This window comes from Diceros bicornis, chromosome 2, assembly GCF_020826845.1.
Source record: "Diceros bicornis minor isolate mBicDic1 chromosome 2, mDicBic1.mat.cur, whole genome shotgun sequence".
Taxonomy (NCBI): domain Eukaryota; kingdom Metazoa; phylum Chordata; class Mammalia; order Perissodactyla; family Rhinocerotidae; genus Diceros; species Diceros bicornis.
In genome coordinates, this window is record NC_080741.1 from 20,714,766 (window position 1) to 20,737,692 (window position 22,927).

General features: G+C 42.9%; 1 protein-coding gene across 1 annotated transcript in view; it reads right to left on the reverse strand.

The window, feature by feature from the left end:
* NEK11 (NIMA related kinase 11) overlaps positions 1 to 22,927 on the reverse strand; it is a 226,080-nt gene that overhangs the window by 29,842 nt on the left and 173,311 nt on the right. The window contains exon 16 of the mRNA XM_058553246.1: positions 16,703 to 16,799. Within this exon, the coding sequence (XP_058409229.1) occupies positions 16,703 to 16,799 (97 nt within the window). The remainder of the gene's footprint in view (positions 1 to 16,702; positions 16,800 to 22,927) is intronic.

Here is a 22,927-nt window from a genome sequence, read left to right on the forward strand (position 1 = left end):
GAGCTAGGCACAGGAGTGGACAAACATTCCCAAAGGGAGTGTGTCAGGCTTGTCCTGCTGTCTGGCACAGGTGACACAAAGCAAAAAGGGTGGCAAACCACAGCTCAGGACATTCCTTCAGCCATCTCTGTTCCCCAGTTAGAGGTCCTTTGGGAGATATTTTACGTACCATCGTGATACATGCAAATGCCTTTCAGAGACTTGTACCTGCCTCTCAGGACGAGGGGAGAAAAAGGCCATAAGAAAGTAATCGCATCTCAGATAAAGAAAACACCTGAAGTTGTGGGCTGAATCGTACCACCCAAATTCATATGTTGAAGCCCTAACCCACAATACACTTCAGAATGTGACTGTGGGGGCCGGCCCGGTGGCGCAAGCGGTTAAGTGCGCGCGCTCCGCTGCGGCGGCCCGGGGTTCGCTGGTTCGGATCCCGGGCGCGCACCGAAGTACTGCTTGGTAAGCCATGCTGTGGCGGCGTCCCATATAAAGTGGAGGAAGATGGGCACTGATGTTAGCCCAGGGCCGTCTTCCTCAGCAAAAAAAAAAAAAAAAAAAAAAAAAAAAAGAGGAGGATTGGCGGATGTTAGCTCAGGGCTGATCTCACAAAAAAAAAAAAAAAAAAAAAAAAAATGTGACTGTATTTGGAGACAAGACCTTATAAGAGGTGATTAAATTAAAATGAGGCTTTTAGGATGGCCCTAATCCAAAATGACTGGTATCTTTATGAGAAGAGGAAACTTGGACACACGGAGAGACACGAGGGATGCACGCACATAGAGAAAAGACCATGTGAAGAGGACACAGCAAGAAGGTGGCCATCTGCAAGCCAAGGAGAGAGGCTTCAAAAGAAATCAAAACTGCTGACATCTGGGTCTTAGATTTTTAGCCTCCAAAACTGTGAGAGAGTAAATTTCTGTAGTTTGTCATGCAGTCTGTCCCATTTTGTTATAGTAGCCCTAGCAAACTAATACATTTGATTTTTCTGATGAGTACTGTGAGTTGCTTTAGTCTGGGAAGGAACAGAGAACATTTCTAATCCCCATTTTATAGTTCTGCTATTTATTTATCTATTAACTTATTTGTTTATACCCTCTCATTTCACAAAGCATTTGAAGGAGCCTAAAAGAATATTAAAATAATTCATTGAGGGGCCGGCCCGGTGGCGCAAGCGGTTAAGTCAGCGCACTCTGCTGCGGCGGCCCGGGGTTCACCGGTTCGGATCCCAGGCGTGCACCGAAACACCACTTGTCGAGCCATGCTGTGGCGGTGTCCCATATAAAGTGGAGGAAGATGGGCATTGGTGTTAGCCCAGGGCCAGTTTTCCTCAGCAAAAAGAGGAGGATTGGCAGATGTTAGCTCAGGGCTGATCTTCCTCACACACACACAAAAATAACAATAATAATTCATTGAAACCAGGGTGAAGGGAAAATAAAGTCAGGAAAGTAATAATCTAAGTGTAAGATCAACACATAGTAATATATACCATATAATTTTAGAGAGGAGAGGCAAATTTGATTCTATGATTCCTAGTGGCCAAAGCAAAGAAGAAAACAATCATTATGTTCACCAAACCAAGCCCTAGGATTAAAAGCAAACTAGTTGCTCAGGAGAAACATAGTTTCCCAGATGCTGAGACCTGAGAGAAAAGAATACTGTGCTGTGGAGGATGAAGTCCTGACAACACACTATAATACAGAGGATGACGATGACAATGAATTTACAGTGACCATCTCTTGTCATGTCCCTTAATGCAAATCAATGGCATGACATCAGAGTACATTCAGGACAATTAGAAGTGAGAGCAAGAAGATGGAGGGGAGCCCCCACCCCCAAATTCATGGTCATGGAATGAGTGGATCCAGTGGTGAGATTTAGAAGATGGAGACAAATGGGTGGTATCCATCTCTTTCCAGCAATCTTTCATAAATATGCTTCCTCACAACCAGGTTTTTGAAGATTGAACAGCAAAGAGTTCAAGATGATTTCTATGGCAGGAAACTGGAAAGCATGTAATTCTGTGTCATGTCCAGAGGGAAGGATACTGTGTCTTAGTCTGTTTGGGCTGCCATAACAAAATACCATAAACTGGATAGCTTAGAAACAACAGAAATTTATTTCTTACAGTTCTGGAGGCGGGGAAGTCCAAGATCAAGGTCCTGGCAGATTCGGTGTCTGGTGAGAGCCTGCTTCTTCATAGACGGCCATCTTCTTACTGTGTCCTCATGTGGCAGAAGGGGCAAGCTAACTCTCTGGGGTTTCTGTTATAATCCCATTCATGAGGGCTCCACCTTCCTGTCCTAATCATCTCCCAAAGGCTCCACCTCCTAACACCATTGCCTTGGGGGTTAGGATTTCAACATAAATTTGTGGGAACTCATGTATTCAGACCATAGCAGATACCTCTGGCAAAAGGCAGAGAATGTGGAGATGAAGCAAAGCTCTCACCTTCCTCACAGGGTGTTAGGGCATAACAGGTTTCTCCAGGCCTGAGTGCCAAGAGGGAGCACAAATCAGAATGCTCTGGAGTTAGACCAAGGTGGGCCAACTCTGTTTGGAATCTGGAAAGTTGAAGGACTTGTGGCAAGTAGGTCAAATCCATGGCCCGTCCCAGTCTGGCAAGGGGAGAATAGCATGTCTGGTATACTCTGATGACTTAGGTATTACCTGGTGCTTTAGTCAAGGAACAACAATGTAGTCCTCAAAAATCTCTGATGAACTGGGCTTACAACAAAGATCCCTGGACCAGCCTTGAAGCAGATCAAGAGGTCAAATTTCAGCCTCATTTCCACCACAGAGTCTAGACCCTCTTGTCCCAGAGGCATCTGTTGAATGCTCCTTGGCTTCACCAAACAGCATGCCTGCTCCCACAAGGTTACTTATCCAGCCAGCCCAGCTTCTGTCAGCCCAAGTGGACAGAACACACCTTCTCTTTCACATGGAGTTAAAACACCATGACTCGAGTATTAGTCCAATTTTTCTAAGATTTTGCCCATTACTCTGTACTTGACTCCACCCAGAGTGCTTCTGGCTGTTCCCTTTGCACAGCCAGGTTGCACAAGGATGACTTGCCTGCCCATGCCCCTTACACCCAGAGGGGCTTAAGAAGGACAGTTGTGACTCCCTGAATCTATCCCACCTTATCAAGACTCCAAAATAACGTTTGTTTAGATTACAAAGTCATGCACCACATAACAACATTTCCATCAACGATGAACCACTTATCTGATGGTGTTCCCATAAGATTAGTACCATAGAGTCTAGGTGTGCAGTAGGCTGTACCATCTCGGTTTGTATAAATACACTCTATGATGTTCGTACAACGATGAAATCACCTAACAATGCATTTCTCAGAACATATCCCTGTCATTAAACGACACATGACTGTATTTCTTTGCCAATATCTCCACACTGTACTGTCAGAGGGAGCCTGCCTTCTTCTAAGGTCCTAAGAGTTGGGAGCCCAAATGCGACAGTTTATTCCATGGCTGGGAATTGAAGGGGTCAGGATGGATGCTGATTTTCTTTTCAAAATTTGGCAAATAGAAAACTATTAGAGTCAAAACTCAATGAAGAGAGCAATAAATATGAGACCTCTTACTTAACCTGCAGTACCTGGTGGTGTTTAGGGTTTTCAGCACCAAACAGATTGTAGATATTTCAAAATAATATAGGAATAGCTGTGTTCATTTATTATAATTTTATCATAAACATGCTTAATTATTTCAAAATAATGCCTATTCCCCCAGCTGGGAAAAGTACAAGTTTACTACAAGTCAGGCATGGTCCTAATGGAAACCAAAAACTTATAATTTATTTGATTTTCTTATTTCTTAAGAAGAAAAAATAACTGTGAACAAGGAAGAATAACCAGGAGACACCAGGGGACTGATGACGTCCTGGCACCGTGAATGTAAACATTGCCCAAGAAGTCTCTGAGCTTGTGGCCCACCTGCCCCCACTCCCGGCCCCAGACATCTGTTTTGCAGTTGACACTAGCTAGAGGGTCCTCTTTAGGATCTTTCACTTGGAAGCAGGATTTCAAATTTATGTAGTAAAAAAACTGACAGAACAAGCATTTTCACAGTCAATTAGCCAGCAACTCCTAAAGCTAGGGGCTGTAGAATGGCAATTGGAAGGGTCGAGAAACAGGTGTGAGAAGGAGGCATCCAGCATGTAGTTCTGGGTGCCCACTTGGTACTAAATAGAGTACTAGTAATAGAAGATTTTATGGTAATGAGTCCCCCATTTTACAGGTGAAGAAACTGAGACTTGGAGAGGCAAAGGGACTTGTCTGAGACCACAGAGTAAGAAGAGGAGCCATGGTGCAAGCCCAGGTGGTTCAGATTCTAAAATCCACGTTCCGCTCATTACAGCAATGCACCTCTGACGCCTCCCATTGTTATCGAAACGGAACAAATGGAATTAGGGTACAAATGTGTTAAGTGTCAGCTGGTACACACACAAAAACACTATTTAGAAAAAAATATCTAGAGAAGACTTTTTCAGGGGAAGGTGAGATCCTGAGGGCATAGATGTGAGCAAAAGCCAGAGAAGTGGAGGAATGGCTAAGGCGCCTGGCATGAGCACATTTCATTTTGCTCCTGAGAAAGGGAGGAAAGCAACAGATGCCACAAAACTAGGATGGAGATGCTGGGGGGTGTAGTGGACTTTGGGCTGTACCCCAAGATCCCCCTTCAGGACTGAAGTCTCATTCCCCAGCTGCTGGGAGTGGCCTTGGCAGGCAGCCATCAGCTGGCAGCCCTCTCTGGGAACTGCCCTCAGCTCAGCTGAAGAGCTGCCACACCAGGGCTCACGGCCCTTTCTGAGTTCCTACAGCCAGTGACAGGTGCGCGCAGGGCTCTGAAGCTCAGCCCCTTCGAGCCAACTTGGGACAACTTTGCAAGGCCATCTCAGCTTCAGCACATCCGTGCACTTGACAAGGCCCCGCTGAGATGGTACCACAGCCCAACTTCTCCCTCTGCCCAGTCCTGCTTCCTTCCCTCCCCTCCACATGTGTGGACCCAGAGAGCCGCCCCTACATGGGAAACTTCCGCATGAAAATCATCTCAGAGCCTGCTTTCCAGTGTGTTTACCTGTAACAGGTGGCTAAAGAGCACTTTTTGTTAGTTTAAAGTTGCTTCAGTCCTTGTGACATGAAGCTTTTATCACCAGCTCCCAAATCTTCAAAAAGGTCTAGTGCTCTCTCTCAAAAATGATTTGCAAGAGGAGGAATATTAGGGAAAATGGATAAAGAGGCCAGGTTTTCAGTCTAGACCAATATGGTACAGAATGGAGACAATCAGACAGAAGAGATATTCACAACACCCAGGGACTTGCAGAAGTCTTGGGAAGGGCTGGGAGCTACCACAGGACATGGACTTAGGGCTTGAGCCGAAGTTGCCTAGACCTGGAGGGGCAGGGACAAGCTGGCTGACGTGCAGGTTACAGTCATGAGGCTGAGCCTCGCCTTCATAGAAGGGGGTTAAGTCATTCCTGGGCCGGGAACCAGATACCATAGGTCCATTTGAGGGAGAAGGTGTCACCCGAGCAGTGCACAGATCTGTCCATCCCTTTGGAAGAGATGGGCCCCTCCTCTGAACTTTCTGGGTGTCGGCTCCACTCAGGTGGCACCTGGCATCCACCCCCAGTCTTGAGAATCACACTTCAGGTGTCCAGTCTCCCCAGCAAGGGTGTCAGGTGTCTCCCTTCGTGCCTCAGAACACTTAGCACCTCTCACCTAACGGACTCCCAGGAAACGCACATTAATTGATCGCAGACCTGGAGGGCGCTGAGTGAGAAGTCTGACCGGCTCTTTAAAGGCGCTCCCAAACCTTACACGTAAATTTAGAACTGCTGCTCTTTGGGCAAAGAGCCCTTATTTGCTGGTCACCAAGCCTTCCTCCCTTCCTACAAGCTTTTGTTGTTGTTTTGAAATTGAAATGCTGGTTTCAATCAGCAGTTCCTTCAGAAGTGCTGCCTGACACTGACCTTTTATTAAAGAAACGGAATGTTGGAGGCATAACTAACACCTTTTCAATGAGATTTGGAACGTGGAGGAGAAAAGAACCATCACTTCATCTATTTCTCCATTGAAGGGTTATTTCAATCAGTGAGATAGCATGAACTTTATTTATAAAGCACTCGGAAACCCTGAAATAGTAAGTTCTTTGTATTAAATATATATATGTTTGATATATATATCAAACATACATATATATATGATAAAGGAGAAGCCTGGGCTGAGAGAATGAGATGCTGTCAAAATACACATACCAAATACCCACCAACTCAGACAAGCACGTGAAAGGGCATAGAACTTGGTAGCAGGGACTGAGCCTAGCTGCCAGCTTTCGCCTTGGGTGTTTTACTTAGCCTTTCTCTATCACAGAATCCTCATCTTTAAAGTGGGCTGGCATGTACTTATGACCACCAAATGAGAACAAGTAGGTTCCAGAGCTGATGCCAGGCATGTGGAAGGTTTGTGGTAATTAAAAGTCTCCTTTAGAGTTCTTGATGGGACCCAGGCTTTTGTGTCACTCGGCTCCCACTGTCACAATCCCATCTCAGCAGCGGTTACCAGCACTGGTTTTAAAATTAATCAGATTTCTCATTGAAACATAGTCTTGCCACTTACTAGCTGTGTGACAGCAGGAAAATTTCTTAACCTCCTGATGTACAACCTCTTTACTTATAAAATGGAGAGTCTTGCCTACCTCGTGGGTACGTGGTGAGAGCTGCATGGGATAGAGGGTGTCTGGTTTAGCACACTCCTGGCACAGAGGAGAGCAAGCTTCCCTCCACATAAGCATTGCGATGGATTTGGTCCAGTTCAGAACCGGAGCTGATATTATTACAAACCTCATGCTACTCCATCTTGGAAACACTTTTAGCGAGTGCTTAATGCTCCGCCATGACTTTTACAAGCGATTGCCACTGCGCCATGAACTATATATCAGGTTAACGAGAAGGACCATAGAGGTCATGGGCTTCTCATCTTCAGTTTGACCTTCCTCAGTCAAGGTCTTCCTGTGATGTCAAGTGAAAGAAAAATTTCAAGAACTTGTGAGCCAGCTATTTAAGACAGAGCCAATTACTACATTTGCCCTCGGTGTTACTTACAGAACCTCCTTGTGCCTTCTGCAGCCTCTAAATAGTTGACGTCAGCCCTCATCACAGCACTCCGCTGGGGCTGTGCTCTGACCTTGGTAAGAACTTTCCAAACAGCTGACATGAGAGTTCAACAATGAAATTGCCAGGAAACTCTCCGCAGCCCTGCAGCACTCAAGGAAGGCTCTGCAGCCACAGCAGCTGACACAAGATCTAGGGCCATCTGGTTAAGGACAGGCCTCCTTGACACACACACAAATACACAAACCAGTTTTGAGCACTGGAATGGCATGCACTGTGTCGGACATGCTGGCGCAGGAAAGTGCTGAGTGCAGCCCACTGAAAACACCAGGGCCCTAGGCAGCTCCATGGGAACCGCCCTTATCTTCTTCAACAAAGACTATGTATTGAATGCTACTTACAGGAGAAGCAACACCCATTTGGGCATGATGCTGTATGTCACCACACTGACGCCTGGTCTCTAGGTGTTAATCAGCTAAGACTGATGACACCAAAATCAGCAGCCCTGGAAAGTGATTCCCCTTACATGTTAGGCATTTAGAGCACCACAAATCCCTCCACCTTGTTAAGAAAATTCACACAAAAATCATCGGCTAAATGGCTAAATACAAAAAAAAGAAGTATCACTTTTTATTAACTTATGTAAGCAACACTATTTAACTCCCAGTAAGCAACATTTCTGGTAAACTGTGTTGAAAATCTCAGCTGAAACCTGAGATCAAAAGTGGCTTCTTCCCTTCCAGTCCAAACCTAGACTTTGGGACATTTTGTGTACTTGACTCTCAAGTGTGTTTGCTGGGAGCTACGTAAATACAGCTTGCTAAATTCCAACAAATACACAAAAAGCAAGTAAAATAGACCGCACAGTGAAAGTCCACATTTATAAAAGAGATAGATAGATAGAGAGACAGATGATAGATAGGTAGGTAGGTAGATAGATAGATAGATAGATAGATAGATAGATAGATAGATGATAGATAGATGATAGATGATAGATAGATAGATAGACAGATAGATAGATAGATAGATAGACAGACAGACAGATAGGGAGATAGGGAGATAGAGAGATAGATAGATATAGGAAGATGCTATGAAACATAAAATCAAAAGTTTGACAACACACTCTGTGGGGAAACGGGAGAAATGGCACTCAGACATTGCTGGTGGGAATGCAAAATGGCATTTGGAAATACCTACCAAAATTATATATGCATTTATCCCCGACCAAACAATCCCACCTCTAAAAATCTATCTCAAAGATAAACTGGCAATAAAACAAACAACAAACAAAAAACTAACGCATAAGGCTATTCATTGTAGTACTATTCGTAATAACTAAAGACTGGCAAACTCATATGTCCATCTGGGGGCAGGCTGAATACACAACGGTACATTCACATAAAGGAGAACTCAAAAGCTATAAAAAGGAATGAAGTATATTGCTATATACTACTATGAAGTAATCTCCAGAATGTATTGCCAAGTGAAGCAGACAAAAGTATGTGTAATATGTAACCAATTTCTTAAGAAGTTGGATGGAGAATGCCTTTATTTGTATATATTGAAAAAATGAAAGGAAGAGCCATAAAATTTTTAAAAAATGATTCTCATTTGGGGAAGAGAGAGAATAAGGTAAGGGATCAAAGATAGAAGCTGGTCTTCTTTTTTTCTATGTGTGAGGAAGATAGGCCCTGGGCTAACATCCACACCCATTTTCCTCTACTTATTTATTTATTTATTTATTTTTAATTTTTTTTGTGAGGAAGATCAGCCCTGAGCTACCATCCATGCTAATCCTCCTCTTTTTGCTGAGGAAGACCGGCTCTGAGCTAACATCTATTGCCATTTTTTTTTTTTCTCCCCAAAGCCCCAGTAGATAGTTGTATGTCATAGTTGCACATCCTTCTAGTTGCTGTATGTGGGACGCGGCCTCAGCATGGCCGGAGAAGCGGTGCGTCGGTGGGCGTCCGGATCCGAACCCGGGCCGCCAGCAGCGGAGCACATGCACTTAACCGCTAAGCCACGGGGTCGGCCCCACTTTCCTCTACTTTATACGGGACATCGCACAGCATGGCTTGACAAGCGGTATGTCAGTGCGCGCCCAGGATCCGAACCTGGGAACCATGGGCTGCTGAAGCAGATCCCGCAAACTTAACCTCTACAACACGGGCCTGGCCCCCTTAGAAGCTGGTCTTCTTTAAACATGTCTTTTTATAGATTTGACTTTAGACTCATGGAAACATTTTACATAATTAAGAAACAAAAGTAATAAAACAAAAGCAGTTTATAAAAATTTGAAACAAATAAACCTCTATATACTTACATAGAAAGTAATGATTCAGCTAAATATAGATCAGTGCATGCATGAGAGGAAATTACTGAGGTAAAAGGGCTAGAGAGAATGGCTCTAGGAGCTCACATAGGGCCACGAATAGTGCCTCTTCATATCTGCCAAACCAACATTTATTACTAAACTGGATAAATCACTGGCCATTGGATAGAATACACAGAAGGGTCTTGCCTCAGTAGTGGGCAATAATCAGCCACAGTTTAATTGCTGCTCTGGTCCCACATAACAAAGCTCAAAAGTAAGACCTAAAAGGCTCAAACTGTTTCTAAGTAACTTCACTGAATCCTAAAACAAAGCTCAAAACTATTTATTGGAATACAAAAATATCCGGCACCCAACAAGGTAAAATTCACAATGCCTGACATTCAATCAAAGATTACCAGGCATAGCAAAATGCAGAAAAATATGACCTATAATAAAGAGAAAAATATATCAATTGAAACCAACCCAGAAATGACACAGATGTTAGAATTATCAGACAGGGACATTAAAATAATTATTATAACTATATTCTACTTGTTCAGATAGCTAGAGGAAATACTGAACATGTTAAGCAGAGACATGGAAGATATAAAAAAGACTCAAATCAAACTTCTAGAGATGAAAACTACAATGTCTGAGATGAAAAATATACTGGATGGGATTAACAGTAGATTAGACATTGCAGAAGAAAAGAGTAACTAAGTTGAAGACATAGCAATAGAAACTATCCAAAATGCAACAGAAAGGGGGGAGAAAAAGCCTAAAAAAATGACTAGGGCATCAGTGAGCTGTGGGACAACTTCAAGAAGCCTGATATACATGTCATTGTAGTTCCCAAAGGGGAGACACACATCCGTGCAGACAAATATTTTGTTTTTCCTGTACCCTCTGCATGAATTGATTTAGAGTTACTGTCAGCACAAGGAGATCCCTTGCTTCTCATTAAGAACACTTCTTAGGGCTCAGATGTTTTCTAGGGCATCAACTTCCAACCTGAGACATGGGCTCAGAAGCTCCCCCCAGACCCTCAGGCCTTCTCTGTGGCTTCCCATCCTCCAGGCTGAGTCTTAGTGAGGTGGATCCCATCCCTAGAACTTTGTCCCAGTGAGCAAGACAATGGAGGCCACACCTACCCGATTCTCCCCAGGCACAAGGCCTCTAGGCCACTGCAAAAACCTGACAAGTCCCTGACAGAGAAACCAGAAGTTCAGCCTCAGAATGTCCTGGGTAGTGAGTCTCTCTAACAGCAGGCTTTGTGGGTCCAGAAACGTTAGGGACAACTGCTCGTGAGGTGTCTGAGACTTTAACCCAAAACCTGGCTTTCCTTGTGACAATTCTGTGGGGAATAAAGGAATTCAGAACTACTAAGCTCTAACATAAGACTATTCACAGATCTAAATCCATATCCACAACTACTATGCAGTTACAACTGGGGCTTATGACGCTAAGTGATAAATCCACTATATGATATTCTGGAAAAGGCAAAATGATAGAGACAGGAAGCAGATCAATGGTTGCCAGGGTCAGGGTGCAACAGGAGCGATGGACTACCAAGGGTGAGCACAAGGGAATGTTTGGAGGTGAGAAAACTGTTTTATAATCTTGATTGTGGTGATGGTTATATGACTATATACACTTACCAAAACTGATAGAATTGTATACCAAAAAGAGTGAATTTTATTGTATATAAATAAAAAACTGATGCATTTGCAAAAACTCATAGAACTATATACTAAAAAGGGTGAGTTTTTCCAGATATAAATTATACTTTCTTTAATAAAAAAATGGAAAAAAGTGAATAAAAAAAGAAAAATATAACTATATAAGTATAATTTTATATAATATTTGTCTTTTATTAAGGTCAATCCCAACTCATACTCTGGTAACAAACTCCTCTAAGAGTGCAAGTCCTCTTGACTCAGTGCTTCGCAAACTTTAATATATATGTGAATCTCCAGAGAGTTTATTAAAATGAAAACTCTTATTCAAGAGGGGAGAGGCCAGAGATGTTGCATTTCTCACAAGCTTCCAGGTGATGTCAATGCTGTTGGCCCATGGACCACACTTAAAGTAGCAAGGCCCAGGACACTAGTGAAATCACTTGACATATAAAGGCCAAGAGAACTATTCATTCAGATTGAACAAGCCCTTCGAGGCATGCTACACTGCCCTGGCCTGTGTGAGTTAAAGGATTGGCTCCTTGATAACAGCGTGTCACTTACTACCCTCATTGCTGAAAGGCGACCAGCTGTCATTTCATAGGTCCTCCTCTTTGGCCTGCAGTGGAAGCCTAGAGCCAGGCTTGGAATCAAATCCAGCTCATGGTGGTAAAGAAAGCTCTTCTCAACAGAAAACCAGAGACTCCTGCCCAGAGGGTGGAGGCTTCAGGAAGCCCATGAAACCACAAAGGCCCATCCATCCATCCATCCATCCATCCATCCATCCATCCATCCATCCATATATGAATAGCAACCACTCTTCAAATGTACATGGAAATTACTCAGCCACAGAGAAGTCAATACATATTTCTTGTGATTCTGCTGACATTCCAAGACTTTGAGTGGTACCACCTAACAACTGCTGAGAGCAAAGTGCTGCCTGTGCCCCGGCAGGGGAGTTTCATTTGTAGAGTGGTCTCTCAGTAGGAGTAAGAAGTGACCTTGACAGGGAGCCAAGTGTTGGCGCCAAGTGTTGGCTTTTATACTCAACAACCTCATGACACTTTCCCAGAGAACTGGCACTTCTTTTTGCATGCTAAAAAAAAAGGTATATAAATGTCTTCACAGACAGCTTCTTTGTCCACAGATGCCCTCAGGTACAAAATGTCACTTAGCAGACTAACACATGCCAACGCCTTCAGATTCTTGGCTCAGGGCTTTTCAAGAGGAGCAACTACACGTATATTGAGAGTCTATTATAAGTTGTTAACATTTGTTGAGCACTTACTATGTGTCAGGAACTATCCGAAGTGCATTTCATACATTCATGATCTCAGCTAAACCTCACCACGACCCCATGATGCAGGAACCATTATTAGCCCCACTTTACAGCTGAGAAATCTCAGGCACAAAGAGGTTGGGTAACGTGTCCTAGGGCACACGCTAGTAACTATAAGCAGGGATATAAATCCCACAGTTGCTGTCCCCCCGCCCACACCTTCCCTCCTGACCACTGTGCTAGGGTTTACTCTACGCCTGAGACTGCATAGAATAATGCTAACTAAGCCTCAGGGTCTCCCACTGAGAGAACTTGAAGAAACACGGCAGTATGGTGACCACATGCATTGCTCCCCAACATCCTTACAGAGCTTCACTTTCTCACAATAGGGATGATGAAGCCATTTGCCTGATACCTTAAACCACCACACACTAAGCCTTTAGAGGCACCGATGGGGAAGGCTGTGGAGGGATCAGGTTTGGTAGGGAAATCAAGAGTTCAGTTTGGGGCATCCTGAGCTTGAAATGCCACATGGACGTCCAAGGGGAGATGTCGAAGAGCAGGTTAAAATTCACATATTACTGAAAGATTTATGGATGAAAAGATATGAAGAATGGGACTTTCTTAAAAGTAACATGGGAGAACAGATGGGAGTAGAGATAAAACAAGGTTTACCATGAGTTGATCATTGTTGAGCTGGTTGATGAGACTGTTGGGATTGACTATACTATTCTGACTACTTTTATAATATATATCTATAACTCCCCCAAATTAATTTTTTAAAAATTCAGAAGGACATAGTGTCACTTATATAGGATACCATAAAACATGTATAACTTGGATCTAATCATGAAGAAATACCAGACAAACCCAAATTGAGGGATATTTTACAAAACAACAGGCCTGTACTCTTTAAAAATGTCAATATCATAAAAGACAATGAAGAGCTGAGGAACTGTTCCAAAATAAATGACACCCAAGAGACGTAACAACAAAATGCAATGTGTGGTCCCAGTTTGTATCCTGAATCAGAAAAAACAATTGCTCTAAAGGATATTACTAGGGCAATCAGTGAAATCTGAATATCAATTGATATATTAAATAGTATATATCAATGTGAAACTTCTTACTTTAATCATTTATTGTGGTTATATAAGAGAATGTCCTTGTTCTTAGGAGCTACACACTGAAATATTTAGGAGTGAAGAATCACGATGAATAAAATTTATTCTCAAATTACACAGTAATAATAATAATTATAACTTACAAATACATATATTGTATAGATAGATGTAGAGGGATTATGCAAATATGGCAAAATGTTAACAATTGGCAAACCTAGGTAAAGCATATATAGGTGTTCATTGTGCTATTCTTACAACTTTTCTATAGGCTTGACATTTTTCAAAATAAATTAAAAAAAAAACTAATATGATTAACTTGATGTAATCAGTATCCCTGAAACACATCCCTTGTGTTCCCATCCTTACAGCCTTTTGAATAAAAAGCTATCTTCTTTACTCCTCAGTGCTGAGTACCAAATCTACTTGATGTTTCTTCAAGAATGCCTCTTGTAAGTATCAGTTTTACATGCATTATGTCACTTACTCATCACAGCAGGCTGGCAGGTAGTCCCCAGCTGCTAGGGGTGTCATTGGTGGACCACCCATAGTTGCCAGCCCCTTTGGGGATTTGGCTGGAGAACATCCTGCTCAGTCACAGTCCCTTCCTGGGGTGGCCGACATCCAGTGCTTGATTGACCTGGGGTTGTAAAGGCTTGGCCCTCTTGCTTCAACTCAGCACAGTTCTGCACGGCCATCCCAGCTTCGGAGCGCTCTGTAGAGTCCATGGAGGCTTCTCGAGACCGCCTCTCAGCTTGACATGTCCCTGTGCCCAACTGCTTCCTTCCTCTCCTTTTCCCAGGTTTTGGCCTCAAGAATACTCCCTCACAGACCCCCTGCACAGTGATCCTCATCTCTGAGTCAGCTTCCTGGGGACCCAGCTGCAGTAATAATATCATGACTCTTTTGCAGATGAGGAAACTGAACCTCAGAAAATCACTTGACTAAGGTCAGAAAGCCATATGTTGATGAAGCCAAGACTCAGGCTCCAAATCTGCTGCCTCCAGCTTCCCCTCCCTTCTCTTTACCTCTCCAAATTCTACCTCTCTGTTAAGGCCAAGGCCAAGTTCCCACTTTTCTCAGAGGCCTCCTCGACTTCCCCTTTCTGGCCTTGAAGCTCTTACCATCTGCTCCATTTGGCACATGGCCGTGGTCCTATCTGGGGACTTTTCTTAACCATCAGCTCATGTTACACAGCCACTGTGCTGTCATTTAGCTTTCTGCTTTGAAGTTTGGTGCTTTCTCTGCTATCTCCCTAGGGACAAATGTTCTTCTTTGCATCCCGACAGTTGCTGTTCACATGTTGAGCTTGCAGTACATTACCGTGCAGTGAAAAAACGGCAAGATTCCTCCTCTTCTGGCTATGTTCTAAGTCTAAGAAACTGAGGAAACACTATATCCTCAAAAGATACACTGCCCTGCAGCCTCAATTTCTTGTTTGCTTTTTCTGGAATGGTAAAGGGCTTTGTGAAATATAAGGGGATGGCAGGTTATTCCGCCACAGGAGCAATACCATCCACGGGGGAGTAGCCCAAACTGCACTGATCCACATTAAATGAGCCAGAAAATACCTCGTCAAATTCAGTCAAACAATAAGGAAGAAAACAACATAACAGGAATAAAATCACTAGAATGCATCTTGGTCATTTATTTTGGCAAAACTACTTTCATTTTAATTATTTAAAGTACTTCATAATATGCGAGGAAATGGGATGTTGTATACTTTGCAAATGTAATGAAGTCTTAGATCAAAAATCTGACAATACCATATTGTTAAACTTTAAGAGTGAAATAAGTGAGTCACTTTTCCTTGAAGATTATCAACTAGGAGATTAGCAAAGCCTTTTCCATAATCTCCTACTAGCAAGGAGAAGAGGAAGTAGGCCAATGCAGGAAAGTTCAGTCCAAACTTCCTCACTTCCAGTTCCTGGGAATCTCTTGTTGTCATGGTAACTATGTTACTAAGTGACCACTCAGGTATAGGCAGGACTTGAAAACAATAAGCATCTAAACACACTATCAGCTTTCGGTTTAGAAATAACTTTCAGCACTTTTTTTCTCCTTTGCTTTCAAACATTAGCCTGGATGATGATGTGCTGTGTTGCAAGAACAATATAAATGCAAATCAACTGAAAAATAATTCTTGCCAAGCTTCCCTAGCTATTCAACCAGCACCAACATAGGAAGAGATTTTAGAGAGAAGTTTCTGAGTTGAAACATCTCTAGGAGGTTCACAAACTACATAGCCCACAGGCCATAGTTGGCCTGCCACCTGTTTCTGTACATCTTGTGAGCTAAGGATTATTTTTATATTTTTAAATGGTTAAAAAAATCAAAAGAAGAATAATGTTTTGTGATACCTGAAAGTTATATGAAATTCAAATTTTAGTCCAAAAATAATGTTTTATCGAAGCACAACCGTGCTCATTTACTACATATTGTCTATGGCTGCTTTTGTGTTACAATGGCAGAGGTGAATAATTGTGACAGAAACAGAGCCAAAAATATTTACTATCTAGCCCTTTACAGAAAGAATTTGCCAACCCCTGGTCTGGAGACATGAGCTGTACAGGAGAAATCACACTAGGAGACTGGGTGTCTCTTCTTTGCCAAGAAGTCTGTAACAGGCACTGTCTTAGTCTGTTCGGGGCTGATATAACAAAATACCACAGATTTAGTAGCTTAAAAACAACAGAAATTTATTTCTCACAGTTCTGGAGACCAGGAAATCCAAGATCAAGGTGCCAGCATGGTCGCATTCTGGCGAGAGCCTTCTTCCTAATTCATAGCTGCTGCCTTCTCACCGTGTCCTCCCATGGCAGAGGGTCTAGGGAGATTTCTAGAGTCTCTTCTATGAGGGCACTAATCCCATTCGTGAGGGCTCCACCCTCATGATTTAAGAACCTCCCAAAGGCCCCACCTACTAATACCATCACTTTGGGGGGTTAGGATTTCAACATATGAATTTGGGGGAGACACACTCAAACCATAGCAGGTGCCTTTGATGCAGATTCAGGCCTTTTCAACAGAGCTTGTGCACATTCCATTCACCGATGCTTCTTGGAAAGCATAGCTGCTCTTTTTGTGGAGGCCATGTAGAACAGCATCATGTGACAGGATCACATGCTTTGTCAATATGTTCTAATACTGCACTCTCCCCAGGGTCAGGCAACATGCTACTTACTCCCTCATGCGTTTCATCTTGGTCCCGGCCATCGCACTGTTGATAATTGTTGCTCCTGGGGACATGTCCCAAGCTGTACTGGTGATGGTCCTTGTGTCTGAAAATCAATGCACAGCCCTTATTGACTTCATCAGCACTCCAGCAACTTCAAGGCAACATTCAAGGGCAACCAGAAAACAGAACCTAATCCACCTTTGCCACAAGGTATAATGCTACATTAATTAGAGATGAATTCAATTATGACATGCACATTAAGGAGATCCAAATGACAAGATTATTTACAGTTGTAATATGCACAAAGAATTCCAGAACCAAGACTCTCTCAAAAAGAATTGTTTAGGGGCCGGACCGGTGGTGCAAGTGGTTAAGTGCGCGCACTCCGCTGCGGTGGCCCAGGGTTTGCCGGTTCGGATCCCGGGCGCGCACTGACGCACTGCTTGGCAAGCCACATTGTGGCGGCGTCCCATATAAAGTGGAGGAAGATGGGCACGGATGTTAGCCCAGGGCCAGTCTTCCTCAGCAAAAAGAAAAAAAGAGGAGGATTGGCAGATGTTAGCACGGGGCTGATCTCCTCACAAAAAAAAAAAAAATTGTTTAAACAGAACGCCATTATTTCAAAGATGGGCTTTTTTAATAGTAGAAAACACAGGGGCAAATGCATCTACAGAAAAGCAAATGTTCTTGGGAAGCCTTTGGCCAGTCTCTTTCAGCAGATGTGGATATTTGATTGATGACTGAGGAATTTTTGCTAATAAGCTTAGTTTTCCACTTATCTTAATCCCACACCTGAGCATTAGTTTTTTTACAATGTAAAGCAAGATGCTGACCGGGGGGTCATCTGCAGCCCTGAACTTCAGTAGAAGGGCGCAGAAGGCCAAAGTTGGGTTCAGAAAGCTGCAATGTTATGAAATCTGCTGCAAGAGCCATAAATTTTACCAAGATACCCTGGAGGCTCTTACAGAACATGTTGGAATTGAAGGGAAAGAAATAGTTCAGCAACTGAAACAACACTGCTTCCCATTAAGAAGCTAAAGCTGGCCCCTGAGGGAGGGCCCCGGGTAATCCAGAGTTGGATTTGCCTACAGGCCCTCCCTGGGGCTGGGGGCAGGTCCTCCCTGCGCATTCCTTAGATCTCCCACAACAAGCCTCTCACTCCATCAGGAAAAGATTTTGAACACCCTCAGATTCATTTGTAATTTACGTCCATGCAGTTGCTATGTCAGAGAAGGGACCTCCATTGTGAAATTCCCACTCTTTTCCCAACACATCTCATATAACACGTGACTGTCTGATTTAGGGACCAAATGAGACAGCGAGGGCCAATCCCTACTTCACATATTAGTAAAGCTTTTTTCTTATATTTTTAAATTTAAAAAATTAAATGCAGGGCTGTCCCAGTGGTGTAGTGGTTAAGTTTGCGCACTCTGCTCCAGCGGCCTGGGGTATGTGGGTTCAGATCCTGGGTGTGGACCTATACAGTGCTCATCAAGCCGTGCTGTGGTGGCATCCCACATATAAAATGGAGGAAGATTGGCACAGACGTTAGCTCAGGGCCAATCTTTCACACCAAAAAAAAAAAAAATTTAAATGCAAATTCTATTATTTCTCAACATGCCCTTCTTTTGTATACCCCCTTGGAAGCACACATGCCACTTTGAACTTCTTGCTCTTATAGATATCATCCAGATGAATATTCTCCTGCCTAACTCTTTGTCAGAATCTCCGATCTTTCCTTAGGCTACATCCCTAGATGCAGAATTACTGGATCAACAGGTATGAACTTTGTAAGAGAGCACATTACAATTAGTTAAATAAACAACCTGCCCTTCCTGGTACATCATCAGTTATGTCCCCACATTAAGACACAAGTACTGGTGACTGATTGCTCCCCTCTCTCCTGGAGATTATCCCCTCCACACCTTGAGAGAAAACCTCCCCTAGCCTTCACTGGCATCAGACAGCAGCTTCATTTCAGCTCCCTCTTCCCATCAGCCCTGGCCAGAATAGCTGCTTCTCCCCAGCCAAGGCTTTTGTGAGGGAGGTGAGGGGGAAGACATGTGGGGTCCATTTTATGTCCAGTTGGTTGCTTTTTATAATCGTCTTTCCTAGAACCTGAAAAGTTACTAAAACCACACCATGCCAAATAACCCAAATGTGAGCTCAAAAATCAGTTCTGCCAAGAAGGAAAGGAAGGTGCCGCTTTCCCACCTCTTCCAGAGAGAGCTGGCAGGTCCTGAAGGCTTATGCAAATAAAGGTCAAAGCAATTTCCAGGAGAGTTGCAGTTTATTTTAATCTGACCACTGTTCTCCTCAGGAAGGCTCTCAGCATTGCTGGGCAAGATGCTAAGCCTTAATTAAGCCCAAGAGTAGAGAACAGGGCAAATAGAATTTCAAGCAACAGGGTTGGGGAAGCTTGGTGCTCAGAGCAATTCCTTTTTCAGTGTTTCTTATTGGCCAGCCTTTTCCTCTCCATCCCACTTTCCAACATGAATAGCAGACGCTCTGTGTCAAAGGACCACACGTTTAGCAATCATGATAAAAACAACTGGGCTAGAATCACAGACTTCATCTAATAGGTAATTGGATCCCAGAGTGTGTTCTAGACCACTGCTTCTCAAACTTTAATGTGATATGAATCACTCAGGAATCTTGTTAAAATGCAGATTCTGACTTAGTAAGTGTGGGCAGGGCCTGGGATTCTGCATTTCTAATAAGCTCCCAGGTGATACCAATGCTGCCGGTCCTGGGACCACATTTTAAGTAGCAAGCTCTAGACAGGCCTGCTGCACAATTCATGGGGCCCAGAGCTAAACAACAATACAAGGCCTCCTGTTCAAAAAGCAAGAGACAAGCTGGTTCCCTTCTTCTGCATCTCTCTCTGGACCGATCAGGGTATTTTTTACTGGGTATTGAATGTCATTCTCCCTTGGAAACTCAGATAGACATTCTCAAGGAGAGTGAAGACCTTCTCAGGGGCCTGAGGGCCCCACAACCCTGACCCTCCCCCAGGCATGCCCAGGCCCCCACTGGGAGTGGAAGGTTGCAGTGGTTGCAGGGGTGGGTCAGGGAGTGGGTGGCAGAGGACCCTTCCCAGGGAGGCAGCTGAAGCCGAGGCAGCCCATGAGTGAGGCTTCAAGCCCCTGGCATATGTGCCATGGTCCCATCAGACTTCACTCATAAAACACAAATTCAAAGATAATATTATTAGGAATTGCATTAAACCCCAATTGCAGGCCCCCTCCTGAGCATGGCCCACCAAGCTCTGGTTCCAGGGCTCTGCTTTCTTAGATATTTATAAAAAAATAGATGAATCCTCAATCTCTATGTTGATTTTTTAAAATTAATTTTCTCTTATTAGTTTCAATACACACACGATGTTAGGTGCATTTATGGTTGACAGATTTCTTATGAGAACTCTATACCGTCTCCCTCCCAAGGATCTTCTAGCCACAGGGTGGGGACCCGCCCCCTCCACCGAGTAAGTCTGTCCCTCTGATTTACCTTTGACTGGCCTTCACTTTTACTTCACCTCCATCACTTTTCTAAAGAACAGTGGACCCTGACATGAACCATTGCTTAGACAGCACTCTTCTCCTTTTGGTTTCTAAGACTGAAGAATGTTCACCAACCAGTCATCAAACACGGCTTATACCTATGGTGAGTTTTTTAAAGTGGATATGCAAGTGGGAGATTTTAGAAAAAACTCCGACCACTCTATTCTGCCTGTGGTAAATTCTGAAGATACTTGACTCCAGTGCACCTCTGTGAAAAGCCATGGGGTGCTTGTTGTGTGGCTGGGACTCAGCAGGCCTTCATTGACTGCAGCCTCAAGTCAGAGGGGAGCAGGGGGACCAAATGGCAGCCACATCCTGCCCCCTTGTACCCACTCACTGTGTGGGCTGTGTGTTCCTTAGAAGGTGACTATGACCCCATTAAAATACAGGGAGAGTGACTATGGTCATGCTGCCTCAGCGGAGGAGAACACTACTGTGCTCACAGCTCAAACCATGGGTCAGCATCAAAACTGTGGGTCCAGACGTTTTGAAAAGAAAGTGGTGACAGAGAATATAAGATGGAACAACTCAAGCATTTGCTTCCTTTTCCCCATCCCCTTTCATGCCCTTCACCAGAACAAGGAGGATCTTTTGCACTATGAAAACGGAACTGCAAACAGATGCTGTGACTTGCGGTTCTGTTGAGTTTCCTTTTGAACCAATTCTACCCTTCCCTCTTGTGTCAGTCAGCCTGGGGTCCTCTCCCTCAAATTCTACTCCTGTCTTCTCTGGTCACCGTCATGGTCTGCTCTCTGCTGTTCTGCCCTTTCCTTGATGCCATCTTTCAACTGTTCACCTCGGTTCCTTCACCTTCCTGTCTCAGGTGTGTGACTTGTATTTCAATGCTTGGATTTATTGTCTCGTTTAAATTTCATTTCTATACAAACTCGTTCTAATTCATCATTAACAACAACAACGATAATGGCTAAACTTTTTTTAGGAGATAAGAGTCGAGCCCTGTGCTAAGCATCTTATCTATATCATCTCAGTAAGGTTTCCATGAAGCAGGTGCATTTTTCAATGAGGAAAATGAGGTTTGAGACATTAAGTAACTTACCCAAATTCATACAACTGATACATTACATAGCTGAAACTTGAAACCAGGCCTTGTTTTATTCCATAGTCCTAGATGTTGGGCGCCCTACTGCAAACTTCCCAGAGTGAATAGCTGCTCTATGTCAACCTCTGTGCTAGGTGTTAGCTGAGATGCTACTAGCCACGTTTTGCTTTCTAATACTCTTCGCTCGAGACACGAATCTCTCCCTCCACTCTCCTACTTTTTTAACTAGTTAGTAAGCTCCTTGGCCACAGAGATTATGTCTTATTTGTCTTTTACCTTTTTTTTAATTTCTTAATCCACTTTAAGTGTATAACTCAATAGCATTAAGTACATTCATGATGTGCAACCATCACTACTATCTATTTCCAACACCTTTTCATCACCCCAAACGGAAACTCTATACCCATTAAACAATAACTCCCCATTCTCCCCTCCCCCACATCCCTGGTAACCTCTAATCTACTTTCCGTGTCTGTAATTTTACTATTCTAGGTACTTTATATAAGTGGAATCATACAATATGTGTCCTTTTGTTTCTGGCTTATTTCACTTAGCATAATGTTTTCAAGGTTCATCCATGTTGTAGCATGTATCAGGACTTCCTTTTTATGGATGAATAATATTTCATTGTATATATATATATATCACATTTTGTTTCTCCTTTCATCTTTTGATGGATACTTGAGTTGTTTCCACAACAACAGATGAATGGATAAACAAAACGAGTATTATGAGTGATGCTGCTGTAGATATTTTCATAGATGCTCTTTATCAAGTTTAGGAAGTTCCCTTCTGTTCCTCATTTGTTGAGTGTTTGTATCAAGAAAGGGTGTTGGATTTTGTTAAATGCTTTTTTTTGCATCTATTGAGATGATCATATAGTTTTTGTCCTGTATTCTGTAAGTATGGTATATTACATTAGTTGATTTTCTGATGTTAAACCACACTTGCATTCTTTGGATAAATCCCACTTGGTCATTGTGTATAATTCCTTTTTTTTTAAGGTTGCTGGATTTGGTTTACTAGTATTTTGTTGATGATTTTTGCATATATATTTATAGTGGATATTGGTCCATAGTTGTTTTTTTTTTCCTTGTGATGTCCTTGTCTGGCTTTAGTATCAAAGAATGGCCTCATAGAACAAGCTGGGAAGTGTTCTCTTGTATTCTATTTTTGGATGAGTTTGTGAAGGACTAGTGTTAACTCTTCTTGAATGTTTAGTAGAATTCACCAGTTATGAATTCACCAATCTGGGCCTGGGCCTTCCTTTGTTGGAAGTTTTTAAATTACTAATTTGATCTACTTGTTATAGGCCTATTCAGATATTCTTTTTTTTCTTGAGTCAGTTTTGGTAATTTGTTTCTTTCTAGAAATTTGTCCATTTCATTTAAGTTATCTAATTTGTTGGCATACTGTTGTTCATAGTATACCCTAATAATTCTTTTTATTTCTTTAGGGTTGGTAGTAATGTCTCCTCTTTCATTCCTGTTTTATTAATTTGAGTCTTCTTTCTTATTTTCTTGGTCACTATAGCTAAAGATCGATCAGTTTTGTTAATCTTTTCAAAGAACCAATTTCTGGTCTCATTGATGTCCTCTGTTGTTTTTCTAC